Raw genomic sequence first — 22983 nt, 5'->3', positions numbered from 1 at the left:
GATCTACAAGCGATGCGATGTGTTGTGAGCTTGTAGATGTGCTGTTTTCACAACTCCTAAAAAAATAATATATATATATATATATATATATTTAAATATTTTATATCATTTCCTGAAGATGTCATGCTTTCTATTTAATTTCTGAACATGTTAGATATTTTTCTTACTTTTTGAAAATGTTTTGAAATAATATATATATTTTTTTTTTAAAGAAAAAAGAAAAGGTGAAAAAAGTATATTTACTCGTGACTCATAAAAAAATGTGCCTGCGACTCACAAATGGGTCCCAACCCACTCTGTATTGGGAAACAGTGGAGTAGATTATATCTTTAGCACTATTTCCATTTCCAAGCAGCATTATTGAAAGCAGACTTGAGTAGTCAACTGTATGTCAGTGATTCTCTTTTTAATTTCAAGGACCCCCAGTTTGATATGCAAAACTCCCATTTTCCCCACAAGGATTCCCATTTCATGCATTTTTTATTGTCTGGGACCCCAATGTACATTGTAAAATCCTCAGTTTTAATTTAACTCTGAGAGTGTACTACAAATGGCCCCTAATGGACCCATATAAACCAGGGACCTCCTAATCTCTCAGCACCACTGCCCTATTCAATTCAATTCAATTTTATTCTTTTATAAATCACAACAAGTTGTCGCAAGACACTTTACATGTAGAGCAGAGACCCGGCAGTCCCACCCTGAGCAAGACATTTTGCAACGAAAAACTCCCCCTTAACTGGAAGAAACGTCAGGCAGACCCTAGGCTCTAGGGTGGGGGCCTTCTGCCTCGACCGTGTCGGGGGGAAAGAAGAGAGAGAGAGAGAGACAGAGAGAGATACAAGTAATAACAATAACAATAGTAGTAAATATAATGCATAAGATAGTATATGATAATATAATATAGTACAACATAATGTGTATAAGAATGTTAAGATCATATACAGTATAGTGTAGTGGTATAGTGTAATGTAGTAAGAATCCACGGTCGTGCTCCATGGAGAGGCCCAGTCCGCAGTCACACTCTTGATCAGCAGCTATAGGGCGGGGTCCCTAAACATATAGTGATTTCTTTTTGACCGAATGGGTTCCCAGATTGGGAACCCCTTAGACCACCCCCCAGGACACCACATCAAGAACCAGTGGTTTATGTTAATATTTCATTTTTAATGTGTGATAAGGCTTTATCCATGTCCATGTGACTCAAGGTTTACGCACTCATTCACAAATATGTTACATTGACCTTTCATTTCTCTAGTCTATCTATTACAGCGAATAAACGAGTTCCTGAGGTTTAATGTCGGTCTTGTGCTTCATCTGACGAACGCGTTGGATGGTGTTAATGTCTGCCGGTATTGTTTAATACCCTGGGGTGGGGAGGGGTGGGTGGGGGTGGATCTGGAGGCAACGTAGGGCAATAAAAGGATGCTATTGATTATCTGTCCTCACACACTCATCTTGTGACACCCCCCACCATGCACACATTCATAACTCTGAGGTCAGGCCTTCTTACAGTGCTGGAAGAATTTAAGTTTTTAATGAACCACTTGAACCCCAGCCAAGCATTCACAGAAAATAGCAGATCTACATGCTCGCAACGCACCACGACACGACACATTGTGTGAGCTTGTAGATCGGCTATTTTCGGGTTAAAAGATTTGGTGTAGAGGGGGGGGGGGGAAGAGTGGATCCAATACAGAGCCAATATCCCAGTCAACTAGTTTACTAAAATATTGAGGGTTTAAGAGGTTAAAAGTATCAATAACCACAATACTCTAAAGTGTTGCCATAAAGATATACTTACAGTATCAAACGTAAAAGTACTCATTATGCAGAGTGGTCCATTTCCATTCAAATCAATGCACTAATGTGTTCATAACTTTGCAGCTGGTAAAAAGGTGAGGCTGATTTGAATGAGTTTATGTGCTGCTGGGTAGATTACCCTATCATTTATTGTTAAATCTATGTTTTGCAATAATAATAATATGCTACTGTAAATTAGCCAAAGTAACTGCTAACTAAAGTTGTCAAATAATTGTATGGAGTAAAAAGTTCAGTGTTTGCCTCTGAGGTGTAGTGGAGTAAAGTCCTGTAAGTATCAAAAAAGGAAAACTCAATGCAAAAGTGCCTAAAATGTTCACTTGTACTCTACTACTTCACAGTTTCCCAAACAGTGGTTTGGGACCTATTTGTGAGTCGCAGGCCCATTTTTATGTGTCACGAGTAAATGTCCTTTTTCCCCTTTTCTTTTTTCTTTTACTATTGTTTTTATTATTAATTATCAAAACATTTAATATTTGCCTCTGAGCTGTAATGGACTAGAAGTAAAAGTATTGAAAATTGGAAATACTCAAGTAAAGTCAAAAATAATCCTCAAAAATCGTACTTGAGTACATCATGCTATATCAGTACATCATGCTATATCAGTACATCATGCTATATCAGTACATCATGCTTTCCACCACTGCATCTGAACACCAAAGCTCTGAAAGTTGTCATCATTGCACATTATATACATTTATGGTAACATATTATTTACACTGAGAAATTATCTCAATTTATCATACAAAAAATGTTAATGAAAAACATGTATTTTTTCCAATGAGGCTTTTGCAATATAATTTCATTATATTGTCCTTGTTTGACTTCTGCTCAATTGATAATAATAATAGTCTTTATTGTCCCCTCAGGGATATTCATCTTCACGGCCTGTTCCAACAGAAAAACACATAACCATATAGCAGTGGTTCTCAACCAGTGGTCCGGGGACCACCAGTGGTCCTTGAGGGGGTTCCAGGTGGTCCCCAGCTAAATGATGGAGAGTTGGTAACCAAATGGACCCTTATAGATCTTTAAGTCTTGAGAGAGTAAAATGAAACCAAATGGACCCGTTTCATTTCACGCTCTCAAGAGTTACATTATTATTAAAGATCTGCATTACTTACTTAAAGAATTGTTATTTTGTTCAACGTTTGCCTGTCATCTCTCCTATGGTACCAACATCAATACAGCATGGATGGAATTGTGGACAAAATCTTATCCAACGACAACAAAATATTCTTACGCTTTGGGTCTAAATCTCATCAAACAGTGGTCCGTGGCTAAAATGCCGAATAAATAATGGACCTTGATATAAAAAGGGTTGAAAACCCCGTGTTTTCAAGTCCCCCGTGTACACAAAAACAACCATATCAGCGAGGCAGTTTCTTTAGTGCAGCAATGGCTGAACGGGCAAAACTTCTACTTAAACTACCGGTAACTTTTTTCCCTTTTCAAAGTTCTGTATCTTCCTCCAGATGGCATGAGTCTGAAGTGACGATCTAGGGGATGATCAGCGTCATTTGCTATTGTGAGCGAGTGCCAAACGTGTGATGGCCTTATTTGTTCATAATCAGAAAGTGTGCGATCCCTAATGGTCCATTTAGTTACATTTGTACGCCCTCAGAGAGTTAAAATAACACTGAGGATTTGATGGCTTATGTATGGTTCAGTAAAAAAGGGGGTGGTGCCAGTTTTCATCCCATCCCCATGGATGGTTTATTACACAAGACTGTGTTTTAAGAGAGTCAGAATATCTTTTCTCCGGTCTCTTTGGTTGTGTTGTGTTGTGTAGGGGTGCAGCAGGAACTCAGGGTGAGGAATCGGGGCTCAGAAAGGGACAAGACGCTCTCGAACCATGGGGACTTTGACACTGATGATTGTTGTGCTGGCTTTTGCCACTGCTGCCACTGCAGCCAGTAAGTACATCTTGATTTCTTACTTATTATGTTTGTCTGGGAAAAACATTGTTTTGGTTGTATGTTTGTCTTGCTTATTATAAAATGGTGTTTATCCCGTATGATTGCATTGGTTACACAATAATGTGTTTTGAATTCACCTCCATTTTGTGGCTCTAAATCAGAATGAGAATCAACTTTATTGTTCAAAACAAGTGGGTTGCGTACACATCCAGTTCCTTGCTGGTGCTGGACACAAAATGACAGTATATAAAAGAATAGAAGTTCTGCACAACGGCTTTGCTCTACAGTTGTTTTGTTTATTTAAAACACTGACATTCCAGGGTACGCAACGTTTCGGCCACAGTTGGCCTTCATCAGGTGACAATATTAGTGACTCACCTTCCCTTATATGGCAATGAGTCACAACACGTGACTATAGGGCAGGAGTAGATTAACTTTGAACGCCAATCTGTGAATGAATACATGATAATTAAACCCTTTAAGACCTGGAACGCATCTGTGTCACTTTAGATTTCTTTGGCTATTCAAAAATAGCAGATATACAAGCTCATAGCGCGGCACCGAGTGCCGCACTATGAGCTTCTAGATCTGCTATTTTTGAAAAATCTTGAAAACAATATTTTTTTAGACTTTTTTCCAAAAACTGTTAGGATTTAAATTTGCCTCATGTCTTAAATAAATAATTACTATTGTGAAAAAACTATCTTTATTGTCACATCACAGATTTACAGGTGTAAAGAAGTGGATGGAACAATGTTTTTGTGTAATTTGTAGTTTTCAGGAGAAAGGAAGGGAGGTGGGGGGGGGCAGAGAGAGGGGAGAGCAAGGAAAGAAACAGGTCACAATTTTAATCTAAGATTATGTTCATTTATACATGCATACAGTATACTGTACATGTACTTCATGAGGTTAGACATAAGGTGCAAAAAATACTGTTTTAAGTCTAGACTTTTACACTTCAACAATAACTGACATAGGTTGTGCAAAAAGATGACTTTTAAAGGACTAATCATGAATCAGAACTTTGCTATACCTGATCTCAAATTGGCCTTGTTTGAGTCGTATGTCCTTATTTATCTATGATTTCACACTGGTTTCATGCTGATAAATAAACCCAGTAACACTATTCAATGAATCCATAACCCTATATAATCACACGCTAATTCGTTGCAAATCAAGTCACTTAAAAGGTTTTGTGGAGTTTTATTTCAATTCCACGTATCATTTCGTCTTTGTCGGGTGGAAACCTCATATGTCCTAAACCGTAAATATTCAGGACTAAAATTCAAAAGTATCAAAAGTAGCTTCGCGCCGCGTTTCGAGCTTGTAGATCTGCTACTTTTGACACTTTCGTGTGACGCTGTTGTATGATCAAGTATAGGGTGTTAATTTACGAAAGAAACACAAAAGTTGAAATACGGAGTAAGAGGTTTCTGCCCGACAACAACAACAATATGTGGGAGGTATTTACAGTATGTTATCCTATATTACACATGATTTTGTGATTTGAACTGAAGTTAATTCAGGTCTATTATACAGAGACCCCAATGGAAACGAGCCATAGGGCTTTCTTTGGGTTTCAATCCTTTTAGCAATGTATTTGTATTAAACCCATTAAGACCTGGAACGCATCTGTGTCACTTTAGATTTCTTTGGCTATTCAAAAATAGCAGATATACAAGCTCATAGCGCGGCACCGAGTGCCGCGCTATGAGCTTGTAGATCTGCTATTTTCGAAAAATTGTGAAAAAATATTTTTTAGATTTTTTTTTTCAAAAAAACGTTAGGATTTAGAAAACATTTTTTGAATGGGCCTCAGGTCTTTAATGGGTTCAACTGTACTTTGTGCTTTTTTTTTTGCAAACTTAATAATCAATCAATCAATCGAATTCAATTGAAGAAAGAGAAAAAGCCCTCCAACCAAACCAACATTGATTCATAAAGTCATAAAGTCACACATCAGTGGAGAGGGGCTGCAGGCCCCCGGTCGCCCCAAAGTCTGTGAGATCTCCTCATTCTCCTCCTCTGTGTGGGATTACGGATGCATGAGAGCTCAGCTGACGATCACATGAAAGGGATTGAGGGTAGATTGTAGGGGTCGTGTGACTAGCACTACCTCCACCCCCAAGCCCCCCCCTCTCCCCCCTAGGGAAAATATGCTTTCTGCTCTGATGATGATGCTCCTGTTTCATGGAACAATCTACACAACTCGTGCTAAAAAACTCACGCCACCAATATCCTATATGCAAGGGTTGCCAAATCTACTTATTATAATTTCCCCTGCAAGATTTTATTTGAAAATGGCCGATCTACAAGCTCACAACGAGTCGCAATGCGACGCGTTGTGAGCTTGTAGATCGGCTATTTTCAAATAGCTGATGTATATGTTAAAGTACTCATGTGGACCATAGTCGCTTCTTTTGGGCTGGTTTTCCTGGACCCGGTTGCTTGTTTCTCTCACAGAATCTGGCAACACTGCCTATATGGACAATTTAATAACCTGCTCTTAAAATCTCCCTAATACCTCACGATGTAACTTTTGTGTTTTGGTCTTATTTTTGTTGTTTCAGTGTTTTATATCTGTATGTGTCCCAAAACATAGACTAGATCTAGAACACTGTTTCCCAAACAGTGGGCTGGGACCCATTTGTGGGTCCCGGACCGAAGTAAATACCCCTGAATTCGCTGAATATTTTGGGACCCCCATAAAAAGAAGATTAGTGTTGTAAAATGTTTTCAAGAATATTCCACATTTTTTCCCACGATTTCCCATTTTGAGAACTACTGATGTAACTTGTATCAATATCCTCATCCTTATTTATTCATTCATTCTATAAGGTTCTATGCCCACTCTTGAGTGAAAGATGGTTTGTTTGATCTGGCACTATAGTATTATTTTCAAAAGATCATCTTTATAAATATAGTATAAAGAAAACAACACATCTTCCATTAGAGTTTGATTTTATGGAGCTGGACTTTGAAATTAGCAAAGTAAGCACTTTAGATCATCAGTGAGTAACACAAGAAGTCATTATGTATAATTTGTTGTAAAATTGTAAGATGATATGGGTAACCCCTTTCTCTGATGTTTCTCATGAAATGTACAATATTGTAAAATTGTACATTTCTGAAATGTATTTATTTTCCTAGATCATGTACCTGTTTCTTAACTTTTGTAGGTGAACTATTGTCTGTTTATTGTATATGTAGTATGTTGTGTACAGCAGGGGTCTTCAACGTTTTCAGGCCAAGGACCCCCTAGCTGAGATAGAGATGAAGCAGGGATCCCCCTCTATATTATATAAAATTGTGTTTCAGATTAAACCAAGTAAAACTTTTTTTTTAACTTGGTCTGCTCTTTTTTCCCTCTACACCTACACCTCTTTGCCAAAAATAGCAGATCTACAAGCTCACAACGCCTCGCGCTGCGAGGCGTTGTGAGCTTGTAGATCTGCTATTTTTGGATCTTGTAGAGCTTGTAGATCTTGTAGATATTGTAGATCTTGTAGTTGTAGAACTTTTTGGCAAAAGTCCTCCTCAGAAAAGGGATGCTAGGTGGTTCAAGTGGTTAAGGTAAAAAAAAAAAGATCATATCACACAAAGATTTGGCAGACCCCCTGTAGTAACTCTGAGGACCCCCTAGGGGTCCCGGACCCCCTGTTGAAGACCCCTGCTTTATAGGACGGATAAAGAATAATGTGAATGATATGAATTGCATGATGCTGCCTCTCTCTGAATAGTAAATCAAGGACTTTTCTTCCCCAGAGTCTAGAATTCAGTTCACACGTTACCGCTCATGGAACTCACGGATGTATCCTGCGTGGAGAGACGGAGACGCAAGATTCAGAAACTGCTGGAATGGTGAGTCTCAACCATTCTCTCTCTCTATCTATCTCTTGAGTAAGATGGGTTCTCTCTTAAAGGGATTGACGGCAAGTTCAGAGATAAACAAACACCGCGCCTCCAGCAGTTCGTTTCCCCGACCACCAGGGGGTGACGCAGGAGGGACTTCCATAGAGTTAAGGGGACTTCTGAAGGGGCCATGCCGAAAATAGGTTGCTTTATTCGGATACAATGCGTGTTACTGCCCGCCCCTGCTGGTTCTCTGAATTTGTAGGCTCTTTCATGATAAATTGACCACATATATGAAGTTAAACAACTAAATTCTATCCAAACGCTATCTTAAAAGTAAATTCTGTGCCTCAAAAACGAAGTTTGAGAGCGTTTTAAAACCGAAAGTAAAAAGTTGACACGGACGCGCACGGACGCGCACATGCGTGCGTTCATTTACGCCCCGGACAAACATGAATAGTAGGGAAAATATGGATTTCAGAAAGAGGTCTGTGTTTCAATGCAGGAAAACACCCCAGCATCATTATATAGTGGCTGATAGAGGGGGGAAAAATGCAAAAAAAAAATATATATATATTTATTTATTTTTAATTTAGCCTTAATGTTGCCTAGAATCCCTTTAAAGCTGCAGCCTGTAAGTTGTATGTCCTCTGCTGGCGGAGAGGGGTAATTACAGCTGTTACACCCAGGATTTGAACCCAATGGTCTCCCGCGTAATAAGTAGGTCAGAGAGAGAGAGGCTTATTGTCAGTATCAGCCGATAACGCGGGAGTCTGTCCCTGTTACAATGTGCTAGACCTCTGGTTCTCAAACTTTTTCATGTCAAGGACCCCCTAATTGACACTTGTTAGCCCGCGGACCCCCATTTGAAAAGATAAGCCAGGGACCCCAATAAGAGAAGGTTTTTACGGCTCTCTAGCAGTGATTCTCAACCATTTTAATTTCAAGGACCCCCAGTTTGACATGCATTAGGCTGCGGACCCCCATTTAATGGCATCTCCATCTCTGGGATCCCAATTTATATTGTAAAATCGATGTTCATTTAACTCTGAGAGTGTACAAATGGAACCAAATTGACCCGTTAGGGTCCATTTGGTTCCATTTGTACGCTTTCAGAGTTACAGACCCATAAGGGTCCATTTGGTTCCTATCTATCATTTAGCTGGGGACCCCCATGAACCCCCTCAAGTACCCCTGGGAGATGGATTGCTGAGGTGGAGCGCCACACCTACCATCAGTTCTTATCGTGCGACTTGCCGCACCCAAGCCGTGCTACTCATACGCTGAGTTGGCGGGTGGTGCCCGGGATCGAACCCATGACCTTGTGGTCCGAAGGCGAGAGCTACTCGTGTGGGAATTTCTACCACTTATCCAAAAGGGCATCTCCGCTTGGCCCGAGGAGATATTGGGCTTAGCAGCTTCAGGCAGGGCTACTACAATATACCTGTCCTATATACCTTATAGGGGTGGGACGATATGGGTATCTCACGATACGATATCTGTGACGATATTAGGCCCTTGATAACAATAATATCACAATATTCGATGTATTGCGATATATTGCGATATCACAATATATTGCATGAAATTTCACCAACGATATATCACGATAGTCCTTGTATTCAATTCATAAACACCTAAAATAGCACCAAACTGTTCAAAATCATCATTACACAAATACAGAGTCGGAAAAACAAAGTATCACAATCGATATACTGCCGAATAAAAAAAATGATATATATATTTTTTTTTAATATCGATTTCTTTCGGCAGTATATCGATTATTTATCGCGGGAGAAAGTATCGCGATATATTGCGATAACGATATATCGTCCCACCCCTAATACCCCCTATATAACTTATTTATGTAATTTGCTATAGGCCTATAACATTTTATGAACTGTCCGTATGATGACTTTGGTGAGATTTTGAATAATGTCTTGAAAATAAGCCTTAATCTAAATAAATGGTCTTAAAAAGAACGAAAGCTGTCCTATTGGAAGACCGCCTCCATCCACTGCAGATACTAGTTATATTGTATTAACATAATACCACACAAACTGGTTGAAATAACATTTCATTCATTGAAACAAGTTCCAATATTATTTGTGTTGTCATGTGAATAATTAGTGTGTGTGTCATATTATCTCCAGGTGGTGAAGTTGCCTTTGACATCAGAAACGATGCCCCCACCCTCACTGGAGCCAAAGCCACCTTCAATATTGACCTCAAATTCCCACAAAACCAAACGGTTCTTGCTGATGGCCAGGTGGTTTGGGCCAGGAACTGTACCATCAACGGTAAGATCAGTGGTGTAAAGTAACTAGCATTCAAGTACTGTACTTAAGTACAATTTTGAGGATTTTCTTACTTTACTGGAGTATTTTAAAATGTTCAATACTTTTACTCCTACTCCACTACATACAATATTCTACTTTTTACTCCACTAGTTACTTTGTGGATTTGGATTATTATTACAATACATGGTACTTAGTAACTACTACCACTGCACATAAGCAGAGCTGCTACCTTTAAACACATTTGAAATCTGAGGCTTTTTTGTATACTATTTAAATGGTTTTGGGAAAAATGCTGCTAATTTTCCTCAAAAGATTGAAAGATTTCTGCTGTTTGTTTCAAAAAGCTTTATACCCTGTATAATGTATGTAACACGTGTATATATAACATGTATATAACATGTATAACATGTATATATAACATGTATATAACATCGCAATGTGACATACAGTAGCTCTGTTTAACACAATGCCGTACCTGTCTTAAATTGTTTTTATTATATTTTGACTCTTGCTTTGGCAATGTAAACTTTCTCATGCCAATAAAGCTGCTTTGAAATTGAAAACAGTTTAATTTTTATAACATTTAAACACGTTTTGTTGCTCATTTCCAGGAACTCAGTATGTTGAGGGTCAGGCTGTGTATCCTGACCAGGCTACTGATGGGACTCAGGTCTTCCCTGATGGAACCCCACTCAACGCTATGCCCAACCCCAGAAAACCCTTCTATGTCTACGTGTGGAAGGCCTGGGGTAAAGATGATTTTATTAACAGTATTCTGTGGATGCTTGATAGCTAAATACACAAGTATTAACATGGCTTGAGATAACATTAAATGAATGAATGATATGAGAGAGTAATACATACGTGTAAATCTAGAGTCAGTTTAATCAATGGTGATACTATCTAAAATATTGTGGCAATCATTTTACATAGCACCAAATGCGTGTCACTGGATTATAAACTAAAGAAACACCTGATACTGATTAAGTATGTTTTGTTTAAGTATAAAGGTTTGTAATTGATGCTTTAATAAAGAAAAAATAAAAGATAAGAAAATCCTGATGAAAATGGAGTGATAAAAAAACCTAATTGCTCATCAGGCTATTCTAAATATACTATAATAACAATTCCTATTAAAAAACGAATCAGAAAAAAATGCCACGCTCGCCTGCACATACAGTATGCGCACCCACACACATACACACACAAATGGGATTTTATCATTTTAATTTCTTTTATAATTTACATATACTAGCCCTGGCTACAGACTCTATAAGTAATACATCTGTTTATATTTATTATATATATTTTGTTGTTACTTGAAACAATGTTGTTTTGCCTTGTCCCTGTCAAATAAACATATAAATAAATATAAAATACTACTGTACTTCCTCATCCCAGGACGTTACTGGCAGGTTGCAGACGGTCCCTCCTCCTCTCTGTCTATCGGAACAGACAACATCCCTCTGGGCTCTTACAACATGGAGGTTGTTATCTACCACATGAGGAGCAGCACCAGGTTTATCCCTCTGGGCTACGCCTCCACTGTGTTCACCATCACAGGTAACAACAACAACCAACACCAACAATGCCCTTAAAATATTTAAATCTGTCTGTCCTGATATACTGTATGCTGTACTAGAAAAGAAAGGGATGTTTACCGTAAACAGGGGTTGACACTAACGATTGCACGACTGCCCGTGGCAGGTAAATAGGGCATCGCAGTTGCGGCCACTTCCTGGTTCCACTGCAAAATAGTCAATGCATTTTTCCCATTGACATTTCCAAAAATATTTATATCAATTAATTTAAGCCTAGAATCAAGCCATCCAGGGTCCTGGTGAATCATGAACATTAAACATTTTTTTCTGTGATTTATTTTATTTTATATTTAATTATATGATATACTATATTTAATAAATACCCTTTGTTTTGCCGTTTTCAAAAAAGTTTTTTTCACAGAATCAAACGTTTTATGGTCATGATTCACCAGGACCCTGGATAGCTTGATTCTAGGCTTAAATTAATTGATATAAATATTTTTGCAAATGTCAATGGGAAAATTGCATTGAGTATTTTGCAGTGGAACCAGGAAGTGGGCGGGAACTGCGATGCCCTATAAAACGGTCGGGCAGGTGGAGTTTGCTTTCAGGTTGGCCCTACGGGCAAGTGTGTTTGAGTGGGGATTGCAACAGAGATATTTGGCATAAATATTGAGGTATGAAATTTTGTCCATATTGTGCAGCCCCATGAATTTGAAGTAGAAAGTAAAAAAAAATGTTAAAATGAATGGTAATTCAAAGTTTATCTATCATTGGGTGAGCATGACCTTTGGGCAAGTAGAACGGTACCTGTACTTGCCTGACAGGCAAGTGTCTCTGAGTCCTTAGTATCAACCCCTAAACCTTTGTCCCGACTCATTGATTAGGACACACTGGTCTATAGTGTCGCATGGCCAGTTGCCTGGCTACATGAAACTAGTAGCCAAGATATGACAAATAATTAAACATCAAGTTTTGCAGCTCTTAAGATAACCACGTCTTATCTCCTCTGTCTTCACCAACAGACCAGATCCCTTTCACCATCTCACTGGCCCAAGTGAACGACGTCAACCAGAACGACGCGAGCTTCATCCAGAACCGAGCCATCGCCTTCAGCGTCAACGTGCACGACCCCAGCCTGTACCTGGGCGACTCCGACATCACCTTCAACTGGGACTTTGGGGACAGCAGTGGGACTCTGATCTCCAGAGAGCGCACCGTCACGCACACGTACGTCTCCCTGGGGGCCTTCAAACCTCAGGTGGTCATCATGGCCAGCATCCCCAGTACCTGTGGAAACCCCACTGCTGGTAAGAGACTTCAATTCATCACACTGGCTTTTTCATTTTTTGCATTAAAGGTTTCATGACATTCAGTTTTACAACACATTAAAAATCTTTGTCATGGTCCTTTAAAACGTGTATAAAAAGTTTTAACTGAAAATTCCTCTCCAGTGAGCCATTGCAGGTGTTTTTCTCTCACATTTCTAAAGCCTTTTCAACTGCAATGAAAAAATACATCTTTGCCTGTGGGTGTCGCTGTTGAGGGATTTTGCCTGTCAATCATCGCCTCTGCTCCGCCCCCCCCCCCCCCCCCCCCCCCCCCCGCCCCGAAAGGAGAGGGGAGGGGCGAGGAGGAGAGTGGGCGGGATTAATGGCCTGTGACTTCACTCTCTAAGGGGCAATCTCAGATTACTTTTCAGCCTAATTATTCAGAAAACCCCAGACCACAGACTGAATGTTCAAAGTTCTGTTTTTTTGGGTGTAATTGAGGTTATAAAACCCCCCCCAAAAAAAAAAGTGAAAATGAATGTCATAGAACCTTTAAGGCTTTTACATACCGGGTGCATGACGATGTTCACAAAAGTTGATGCTTTATTTGTGGTGTGGAAGCTCAGAAAAGTCGACCTTGATCCGAATAATGATTACATGGCTTCATCGGCATGTCAAATTTGCGTTCTGTGTGACTGTGGTGCTCATGACAACAAACAACAGTTTAAAAATGTACGGTATATTCTCTTAGAATTAATCGAAGGCAAAACAAGAAACGTCCCCTCACGCGTGTGAGGACATTTACACTGCCAAGTATTGGCTGAATTACTTCTCATACAATGCAGATGTCATTTTAAAAAGATAAGAGATATGCTAGAAGTTTATTTCTACTGTACTTTCCTTCAGTAATACCTGTAGCATCGTCTCCTGTTCCAACTGTGGTTGTGACAAGCATCCCTACTACTACCACTACTACTAGTAGCTCAACTCCTGTTCCAACTGTGGTTGTGACAAGCACCCCTTGTATCTCAACTCCTGTTCCAACTGTGGTTGTTGTGACAAGCTACCCTACTAGTAGCTCAACTCCTGTTCCAACTGCGGTTGTGACAAGCATCCCTACTAGCACTGGAAACACCACTGCTGGTGAGAGCTTCAATTCATCACACTGGATTTTCATTTTTACCTTAAAGGGGTAGTTCACTCCCAAAATGATTTTTTTTCTATCGATTAGTCAGCCCATGGAGACTTGAATTCATGGATATTTTTTAGTTTTTGTTGCATTCCTAAGCCAATGATTTGATGATCGGCAGCGGTTCCGGGAGGAGACACAAAGAGTCTCCTTTGTATCTCCTACCGGAACCGCTGCCTACCGTTCCGCTGGTCATCAAATTATTATTTTAGAAATGCGACAAAAACTAAAAAATATCCATGAATGGGGTGACTAATCGATAGGGGTGAACTACCCCTTTAAGGCCATTACATACCAGGTGCATGATGAATAAACAATATGAAAATGCGAAACACTCACCGGCAAGTATTCTGTTATCAAAACTATTCATATAGTTGATGCCTCGTTCGGAAAGGCCTTTATTCGCGGCGTGGAAGCTCAGAAAAGTCGATCTTGATCCGAATAATGATTACGTGGCTTTATGGAGATGTAATATTTGTGTGACTGTGCTCATAATTTACAGCACAGGACATTTACACTGTCCCACGTATTGGCTGAGTTACTTTTCATACAATGCAGATGTCATTTTATAAAGATAAGAAATATGCTGAGGTTTATACTTCTAACTGTACTTTTTTCCTTCAGTAATCCCTGTAGAATCGTCTCCCGTCCCAACCGTGGTTGTGGTGGCCTCTACTGAAGACACAGGAGACGCCATCGCTCTGGACGTTCCTGCTGCTTCTGAGGCCACTCCGGTGGTGGATGACGCTAACGTAGCCGTAGCCGCAGACCCCGCTGCTGAAGGCGTGGAGGCAGCGGTGGAGCCGGCGGCCGCGGAGGAGGAGGGGGCGGTGGTGGAGGTGGTCTCGGTGGCCCCCGCAGCAGCAGGAGAGGACGTCCCCGTGGCAGAACAAGACCCAGCGGCCACCGTGGTGGCAGACACCGCCGCAGAAGTAGACGCCGCCGCGGACGACACGCTCGGCGCAGCATTGGCCGTTCCCGTCGAGCCGACCGACGCGGCTGCTGTCGCAGGTAAGGCCTGTTTATTACATAAACGCCTAATCGCAATTATTTGAGATAATCGCAATATTTTTATCACGATGCGCTTTCAGCTTGTAGATGTGCTATTTCCACTATTAATGGTTTTTTTTTGGTATAAAGTAGGGGTGTGCCGATACACTCATTTCACGATACAATACAACACACAATAACAATTCAATTGGGCCGGGCCGCCGGTTAGATTTTCAACCGAGAAAACCCCGCCTTCGACAGCGTCACCAGACCCTGAATGAGAGACTAGCGATTCAGGGGCTGGAGCCAGGCTAACATTATACTAAAACGCTATTTATTTTATTCTTGTAGGCAACCTTTGGAACGTGATCGATTCCTTTATGTGATGATTGGACTGTGTGCCCCAAACCTGGGAAGAACCTCTGTTGAACATCATACTTACCTTTGATTTTGCATTATTCCCCCTTATTCCCCCTACCTTCTGTGCGTTTTTTCTAAATAAATGCCCATATATGGGTTTGTACCAAACTGTGTGAGTCTTGGCCTTGATCAGTACACCACAAAATGTAAACAAATACTTCTGTTTTTGCATTATTATTATTGCAAAAAATATATATTTTTTGGAGAAAAAAAAAGAAACGCCATAACGATACATATCGTCACGAAAACGAACCGATATATCGTCCCGCGATATATTGGCACACCCCTAGTATAAAGTAATTCAAAGTGTAAGTTAGCTAGGTCTGCCCTTACGAAAGCCTAAAAGCCAAAAATACATTTAATTTCTATGCATAATGTTCCAACGTTTAACGACAGAAACACATTAAAATCGTTAATCGCTAATTATTTCAGCGACAAATATTCGTCAAGTAAACTTTTCATAATCGTGACATCCCTATTGTTGCAGTTGAAACCGCAGAGGATGAAACAGCCGCCGTGGACGCAGCAGCTGCCGACACCGTCGAAGTGCCAGTGGTCGATGCCGCCGCCGCCGCCGCTTCCGTCGCCCCCGTTGCTGCAGAGGCAGAGGAGACCGCAGTAGAAGAAGAGCCGGCGGCCGCAGTCCCTGAAGAAGAAGAAGTCGTGGCCGATGCTGCTGCTGCTGCCACCGTTGCTCCTGCGACAGAGGTAGCGCTAGCAGAGGAGACGGATGCTGCTGTTGATGCTGAAGCTGCTGCTGCAACAGAGGAGGTCGTTCCTGCCGTTGAAGCAACAGAAGTGGCTCCTGCAGCTGCTGCCACAGAGGTATAGTTGTAGGGATGGGACGCTAATCGTTATTATCCTTTATCGTGATAAGAAAACGCTCACAATAATCGTATCGCAGAGATTTTAATTTATCGTGAAATTGTCCTCCGTCTGAGATCAATTCACCATTGCAGAGCTGCATAACCGGTACCACTTAAACCCTCTAGAATTGGTAAAACTCACCTGTAAAGAACGTCTTTTTTCGCTCTCTAAATCTCTTTGCCAAAAATAGCCGATCTACAAGCTTGTAGATCTGCTATTTTGGGCAAATGTTCCACCCCAGACTATGGATGCTGGGGTTTAAAGCGGTTAATAAAAGTGGCATTTTAAGAGTTTTAAGCATATTTTGATTATCACCATAATATCGTAAAATTTGGTCGCAATAATAGTGACATGACATTTTCATATGGTCCCGTCCCTAGGTGGTTGTAGCGCCCCCTGCTGCTGATAATGTCATTGTTCCCGCTGCCACCGAGGCCGCCGTGGTGCTAGAGCTAGCAGCTGATGCCGAGGCTGAAATAGTCAACGAAGTGGCAGACGTAGAAGGTATGGATTTATATTAGGTCAGTGGTTCTCAACCTGTCGTCTGGGGACCCCCAGGCCAAGGGTCCTTATGGGGTTTCCAGGGGGGGTCCTCAGCTATAAGTGATTGATAGTTAGGACTCAAACATGTAACTCTGAGAGTGTACACATGGAACCACATTGGCTCTCATTTGTACACTCTCAGGGCCCCATTAAGCACGTCTTATTTCCACGTCTTATGCGTTAATTACTGTAAGACGTGCTTATTAGGGCCCTCACAGTTAAATGAACACTGTCTGAGAATGTTGCAGTGGAGATTAGGGTCCCAGCGATTAACGTATCAAATGGGGTCTGTTAGTAAGTAAGCCTTGCTGAGCCATATGGCCCACATGGCAGGAGCCTATCTCCAGTTTCTGTAGTGTGAAGCAGCTTGATGTACAAGTACTGTACACCCCCTGGACATAACGCTAGTATGTCGCTGGGATTTACCCCCCAATCCAGCCCTTGCTGCCAAGCAGGGAGGCATTGGGTCTCGAACCCTGACCTCCCAGTCTCAGGGCGGACACTCTAACCACAAGACCACTAAGCTGGTAAAAATAAAATGTGGTCTGTGGCCGAATGTATATCAAACTGAGGTCCTAGAAATTAAAAAAGGTTGAGAATCACTGATATAGATAATTACATGCTGTTGAAGAGGTGTCTCTGCAAACGCCTGTGTTGGCCGTGAAATCTAATTTTTCACAATGTGTTATGTCTTTCTTGTCTAGAACAACCTGTGGTCACTGCGGCTCCGGTGGAAGCGGAGGCAGAGGCAGAGATTGATCCGGCGCAGGTTCCTCTCATCGTGGCCAAAAGACAAGCGCCAGAGCTGACGTCTGACTGCATGGTCTACCGCTATGGCTCCCTCGCCACCTCTGTGGCTATCATCCGTGAGTAACAACAAGGATATTATTATTATTAGTTTTCCTGCGGTACATCCTTCTCATGATACATGTTTTCATAACGGGAACACTGGATATAGTTTCAATCACTTAAACCCCAATCTGGGAACCCATCTGCAACACCCAATTCCCTGTGTAGAGACCGGATGTCGGCCCGTTCACTCTCCTTCAGCCCTCCTCTTCCGGTGGCGTGCCTTTGTTTTCATGCCTAATAACAACAACTCTACACGTTGTAATGGGAGTTGCCGAACAGATTCAACTGAGGAGATCTGAATCTGTCTTGAGAGATTACTTAAACCCCAAATAGCCTACTTCCGGGGTGCCCCAAGGATCTATCCCTGGCCCCCTCCTTTTCCCCAAATCTCCTTTTTGAAAATAGACGATTTTCAAGCTCACTGCCCTGCACAACATGATGCGTTGTCAGCTTGTAGATCGGCTATTTTCACAGACTGCTTGCCTATTTCCACCAAATGTTCGCCTATTATGGCATGCCTAGTGTACTGTATGGATGGACGCTATGTGGTTCAAGTAGTGATCTCTCGTGATTTGTCCTGTCTTATAACCGGCACACAGAGGGCATTGAGAGTGTGGAGATCGTACAGATGACCAATGTGGTGTCGTTGACCACCGAGCTGGAGCAGAATGCTGTGGACCTCACCATTACTTGTCAAGGAAGGTGAGTATCAGGTCACACAACTGTTGAAACTCAATTCACCTTTGATGAAAGGCGATGCAACAATGCATATGGAATATAGTATTAGTTCCATATATCAAATTAGTAGTTCCTAAGAGTATAATTACACACAGATTAAAGGAAGTTAACATTCAAATGAGTAAATAAGTAATTATAAAGTCCAATTTATGAAAATCTGGCATTCATATAGTGCTCGATATGCAAATTCTATCATTGCAACTTTGTAGCAAAACTGCAGACTCACTCCCAATTTTCCACCATAGTCTGAAGACTCACCTCTTCAGACTGTCTATGCAGATATGTCTTGGTCACTTCAAGTTGTTCTCTTGTGTTTTTGTTACATAGGTTAGCTTTTTCTTCACCACAAAGAATGTTATTTAGATAGCAGGTTGTTTAGACAGATGCTTTGTATGTCTTTCTTGTATTTCTTAAGGGAGGTGAGATTAACCTTATAAACCCGAAAGGGTTTTCTAAATCTCACCTGCACATCCAACACAATATTATGCTGTTGCTAAAAATGTGTTGTTTTAAAATGTGCAAAAAAAATAAATTAAGATGCTATAGGTTCATTGTTTACCTCGGCTCTACATATGTGACTACTATTCACCTTGTTGTTTATTGACTACTAGAGCTCATGCTTTCTCTGCTTATTCCGATCTCGCACTTGCAAATCACTCTGCAGAAGAGTGTCTGGTCTGCTAAAATTGTAAATCTTGTCGTTCAGTCTGCCCAGTACGGTTTGCACCGTGATCTCGGACGCCGACTGCATCACGCCCATGGACACGGTGTGCAGCGAGGCCGCGCCCTCTCCAGACTGTCAGCTCATCCTTCGCCAGTTCTTCAACGACTCTGGAGTGTTCTGCGTAAACGTCTCCCTGACCAACGACGTCAGCCTGGCCGTGGCGAGCGCTCGAGTCAGCGTGACAGTGGGTGAGTGACGGAAACATCCCATCGGTATAAGAGACCAGACCCATATAAGAGCCAGACCCATATACGTATATATCAGTTTGGCCGATATGTCGGTCATTATTATTCGACTTTTTTGGCAACATCGGTGTCGGCAATTATGCTGACAGTGTGTACTGATCTTAAACCCATTAAGACCTGGAACGCATCTGTGTCATTTTTAGATTTCTTTGGCTATTCAAAAATAGCAGATCGACAAGCTCATAGCGCGGCACCGAGTGCCGCGCTTTGAGCTTGTAGATCTGCTATTTTTGAAAAATTATGAATTTTTTTTTTCTATTTTTTTTTTTTTTTCAAAAAACTGTTAGGATTTAGAAAACATTTTAAGAATCGGACTCAGGCCTTAATGGGTTAACCGCCTTCATTCACCCTGGTGTCCCTATTTTGGCGAAATATATTGTAGGAGAAAATATTCAAAGGTTTTCAAACATTTTCAAAAATAGCTGATCTAGTTCACAATGCAATTTTGCTTTGTATCTTGTGGAACCGCAATAAAAAAAACAAAAACATTTTGAATAGGTCCGAAATCACCTTTCCGAACTCAAGATCGGCATCAGATCCCAAAATGTGCATGGGTCTTGCTCTGATAAGTATACTGTATATGAATCTGTTTCCTGGGTCTCATCCTGTCCTTCTATCCTTCCATTCCAGGTTCCGGAGCCTCCCCCGGAGGGACCGTGGCTGCAGTGTTGAGCGTCATCGTTCTGGCCTCTGTTGTTGGCACTATTGGTTTGATGTACAGGTACGTAGCGCTGCCATTATCCAATATATATAATAGTGGAAAACTTTTTCCATTTCTCAAATAATCGATAAGTAGTTTACGTGGTTACACATTAATAAATGTTGTCAATTATAAAAATGTAAAAAAAGCAACACATAAAATGTTTTATATATACATCAACGAATCGACACAACAAAAACATTTCATAGATTTTTTTTATAATTGACTACATTTATTAATTTAATTACGTGTAACCACGTAAGCTCTAATTCGTACTTTGTGTATACGCTGGTGTGTTGCAAAAAAATGGCTATAATAGCTGATCTACAAGCTCACAGTCACAATGCGTAACGTTGTGAGCTTGTAGAACGGCTATTTTCGCCATTAAAAAAATATATATCATCACAAAAGAAATTACACATCTTACTTACATTTTACTGTAAAAATGAAAGCATCTGAGTTTAATTTAAATCACCTTACGTCAGGGGTCTTCAACAGGGGGTCCGGGACCCCTAGGGGGTCCTCAGAGTTACTACAGGGGGTCCGCCAAATCTTTGTGTGATATGATTTTTTTTTTTTACCATAACCACTTGAACTCTAACATGCCTTTTCTGAGGAGAACTTTAGAGGTAAAGGTGTAGAGGGACAAAAGAGCAGACCTAGTAAAAACATTGTTTTAATCTGAAACACAATTTTAGGTAATATAGAGGGGGGTCCCTGCTTCATCTCTCTCTCAGCTATGGGGTCCTTGGCCTGAAAACGTTGAAGACCCCTGCCTTACGTTGTATTGTTTTTAGCAGGAGGTTCAAGCAGTACCATCCACTGACAGAGGAGGGCGACAGCAACGGCGGAGCCAGCTCTGTGATAACGTCAGTACCTCTGTTGTTGTGGAACCTGCTGAGCCGACAGTCACCCGGAGAGAGCCGTCCGTTACTGGGCAGAGTGGTGTGATACGACCGCCGGGAAAGCTTCCAGTCGGTGGAAGAACTACTTCAAATATTTTTTACCACAGAAATACTCTGTTACAAGTAAAATGCGTGTATTGCTAATTTTTACTTCAGTAAAAGTACAAAAGTATTGGTGGCAAAATATACTTGAAGTACCAATGTAAAAGTACTCATTATGAATGGCCCAATTTCACCATTTCTGTCAAGAATTTGAGAATAGCAGATCGATCCACGACGTGCTGCGTCGTGAAAAGTAAAGTAGAAGTTCTTCAAAATTGTACAGTACTTGAGTAAATGTTACTTTTCCACCACTGGACTCTTCAAATCACACAGTACCAAATAAAACACCACCTCCATAATAAGCACAGTAGCCATACAGACATAGAACTCTAACCCAGAGGTTCTCAACCTTTTCAGGCCGCGAACCCCCAGTCCCCCCAAAATAATTATATTTGAACTGGGGACCCCCCCCCCCCCCACCCTGACAAGCACTTGGAATTGTAGGAGTTTGACTCAGTTCCACAGATAAATATTGTGAAAATAGCCGATCTACAAGCTCACAATATTATTTTTATTTTAGCTGAAATGTGCAGATACCCTGTATACACTTCTGTATAATAATAATAATGTATGTTGGTTTGTTTACTGTTTAAGTAAGAACAATGTTGCACATTAAGCAAATACCCCCCAAAACAATCATTTGGGGACCACCCTGGGGGTCCCGACCGACAGGTTGAGAATCACTGCTCTAACCCATGTAGAGTAAATGTTATGGTAATGTCCAAGTTTAAGCATTAAACCAGAAGCAGCCACACTGTTTGATAAACTGAAACCATAAACTATTCAATGTGTTGAAATAAAAAGTGAAATAAACATTCTGAATACTGGGGAACCTGATGACTGCAAGTTGATGAATAAATGTTTCTTACAATGTCTCATTTGTGACAAGAAGAGAATATATTTATTTTTGACCTGCACTATTTTCTATTTAAAGGCACTGATATAAATTATATGTAAAATGTAATAAATTATTTGTGACCTACTGCTCCTATTAATAACTTGTTTGTAACTCCAGCGTATCAATTCCAATGTAAATTTGATGTGCCAATATCAGTATTTTTCATATTTACAGGCCTAAAATAAATATTACTTTCTTGATCATTATGTGGACACTTATTTTCCTTTTTTTAATCTCTTATCTAAAACTGATATTTATTCGAAATCAGATGGATCGCTGCCTGGCTCAAGGGCAGTGATCCAAGAAAAGCTGGAATAGAGAGTATGCACGTGTGTCACTTTCGGGAGTTTGGAAGCGCTCGTTGGAAATCATTCAATAGTCCTGCGTACCACCTGTTTATAAATAGACTCTATGCACAGCAGCCATATTGTGAAGACATTCACAGGTGTTAGCATTGAGCAATGATACTAATGAAGGCTCTGTTCCATTCTGGTCAAACAGAGTCAGGGTGCTGATATTGTGCATGTTGGCTCACTGGAAACACTCTGCTACACCAGTGGGTCTCAAATGTGTGTAACTCAGAGTGTACAAATGGTCAAATGGAACCCATTTGTACACTCAGAGTTATGGGGGTTGTGGAAATTGAAAAATCTGAGAACCACTGTGCTACACTAAATGGAACAGAGCCTTCATTAGTATCATTGGCAACATCTGTGAAGGAAGTGATAATATGGCTGCTGTGCATAGAGCCTATTGCACATAAGTCCGACGGCAGCAGGACGTTGCGTTGTTGAAAATGAGAGCTTTCAACCTCTGACACGGAATGTATAGACAAAGTAGCTCAAAAACATGTCTACAGTGGATTTTTATGAAACAAAAACTTTGCAGATAGAAAGAGGATAATTCAAGCTTTCCGTACAGCTGCCATGTTGGTGAGCGTAACGTTGTTTTAATACATTCAGAAATGACCTTTCTGTTTGGCTATATGGGCTGTCAAGGCCAGTAAGTTGTGTTTTTTTGCCACTCTGTAGGCGTTCTCGCATAACTTCTGTGTACAATGATGTCACGTCATAGCCTCTATACATCTACAGATATGTTTTCTGACG

General features: G+C 40.8%; 1 protein-coding gene across 2 annotated transcripts; it reads left to right on the top strand.

Annotated features, from left to right (window-relative positions):
• The first annotated feature begins 3571 nt into the window (after positions 1–3571).
• On the top strand, positions 3572–22083 carry pmela (premelanosome protein a). Of its 2 annotated transcripts, none has more exons than XM_084062663.1 (14): positions 3572–3737; positions 7506–7601; positions 9746–9892; positions 10504–10641; positions 11294–11455; positions 12459–12743; positions 14518–14904; positions 15791–16128; positions 16551–16674; positions 17418–17579; positions 18165–18267; positions 19010–19215; positions 19903–19993; positions 20770–22083. In XM_084062663.1, exons 1-14 carry the CDS (start codon positions 3677–3679, stop codon positions 20921–20923), a joined length of 2454 nt encoding a protein of 817 aa, XP_083918789.1. In that variant the 5' UTR covers positions 3572–3676; the 3' UTR covers positions 20924–22083. The 2 variants fall into 2 exon arrangements, with proteins under 2 accessions (XP_083918789.1, XP_083918790.1); XM_084062664.1 differs by having other exon boundaries at positions 3573–3737; positions 20773–22083.
• The last annotated feature ends 900 nt before the right edge of the window (positions 22084–22983 follow it).

This window comes from Gymnoscopelus microlampas (genome assembly GCF_963454915.1).
Source record: "Gymnoscopelus microlampas genome assembly, chromosome: 7".
In the NCBI taxonomy this organism is placed as follows: domain Eukaryota; kingdom Metazoa; phylum Chordata; class Actinopteri; order Myctophiformes; family Myctophidae; genus Gymnoscopelus; species Gymnoscopelus microlampas.
The sequence above is the reverse complement of the archived record's forward strand: the minus strand, read 5'-3'. Positions and strand labels throughout refer to the sequence as shown.

Coding starts and splice junctions, on each gene's coding strand:
- pmela (XM_084062663.1), top strand. CDS start 3,677: ATGGGGACTTTGACACTGATGATTGTTGTGCTGGCTTTTGCCACTGCT. Junction 3,738..7,505: donor CACTGCTGCCACTGCAGCCA/GTAAGTACATCT, acceptor TTTCTTCCCCAG/AGTCTAGAATTCAGTTCACA. Junction 19,994..20,769: donor ACTATTGGTTTGATGTACAG/GTACGTAGCGCT, acceptor TATTGTTTTTAG/CAGGAGGTTCAAGCAGTACC.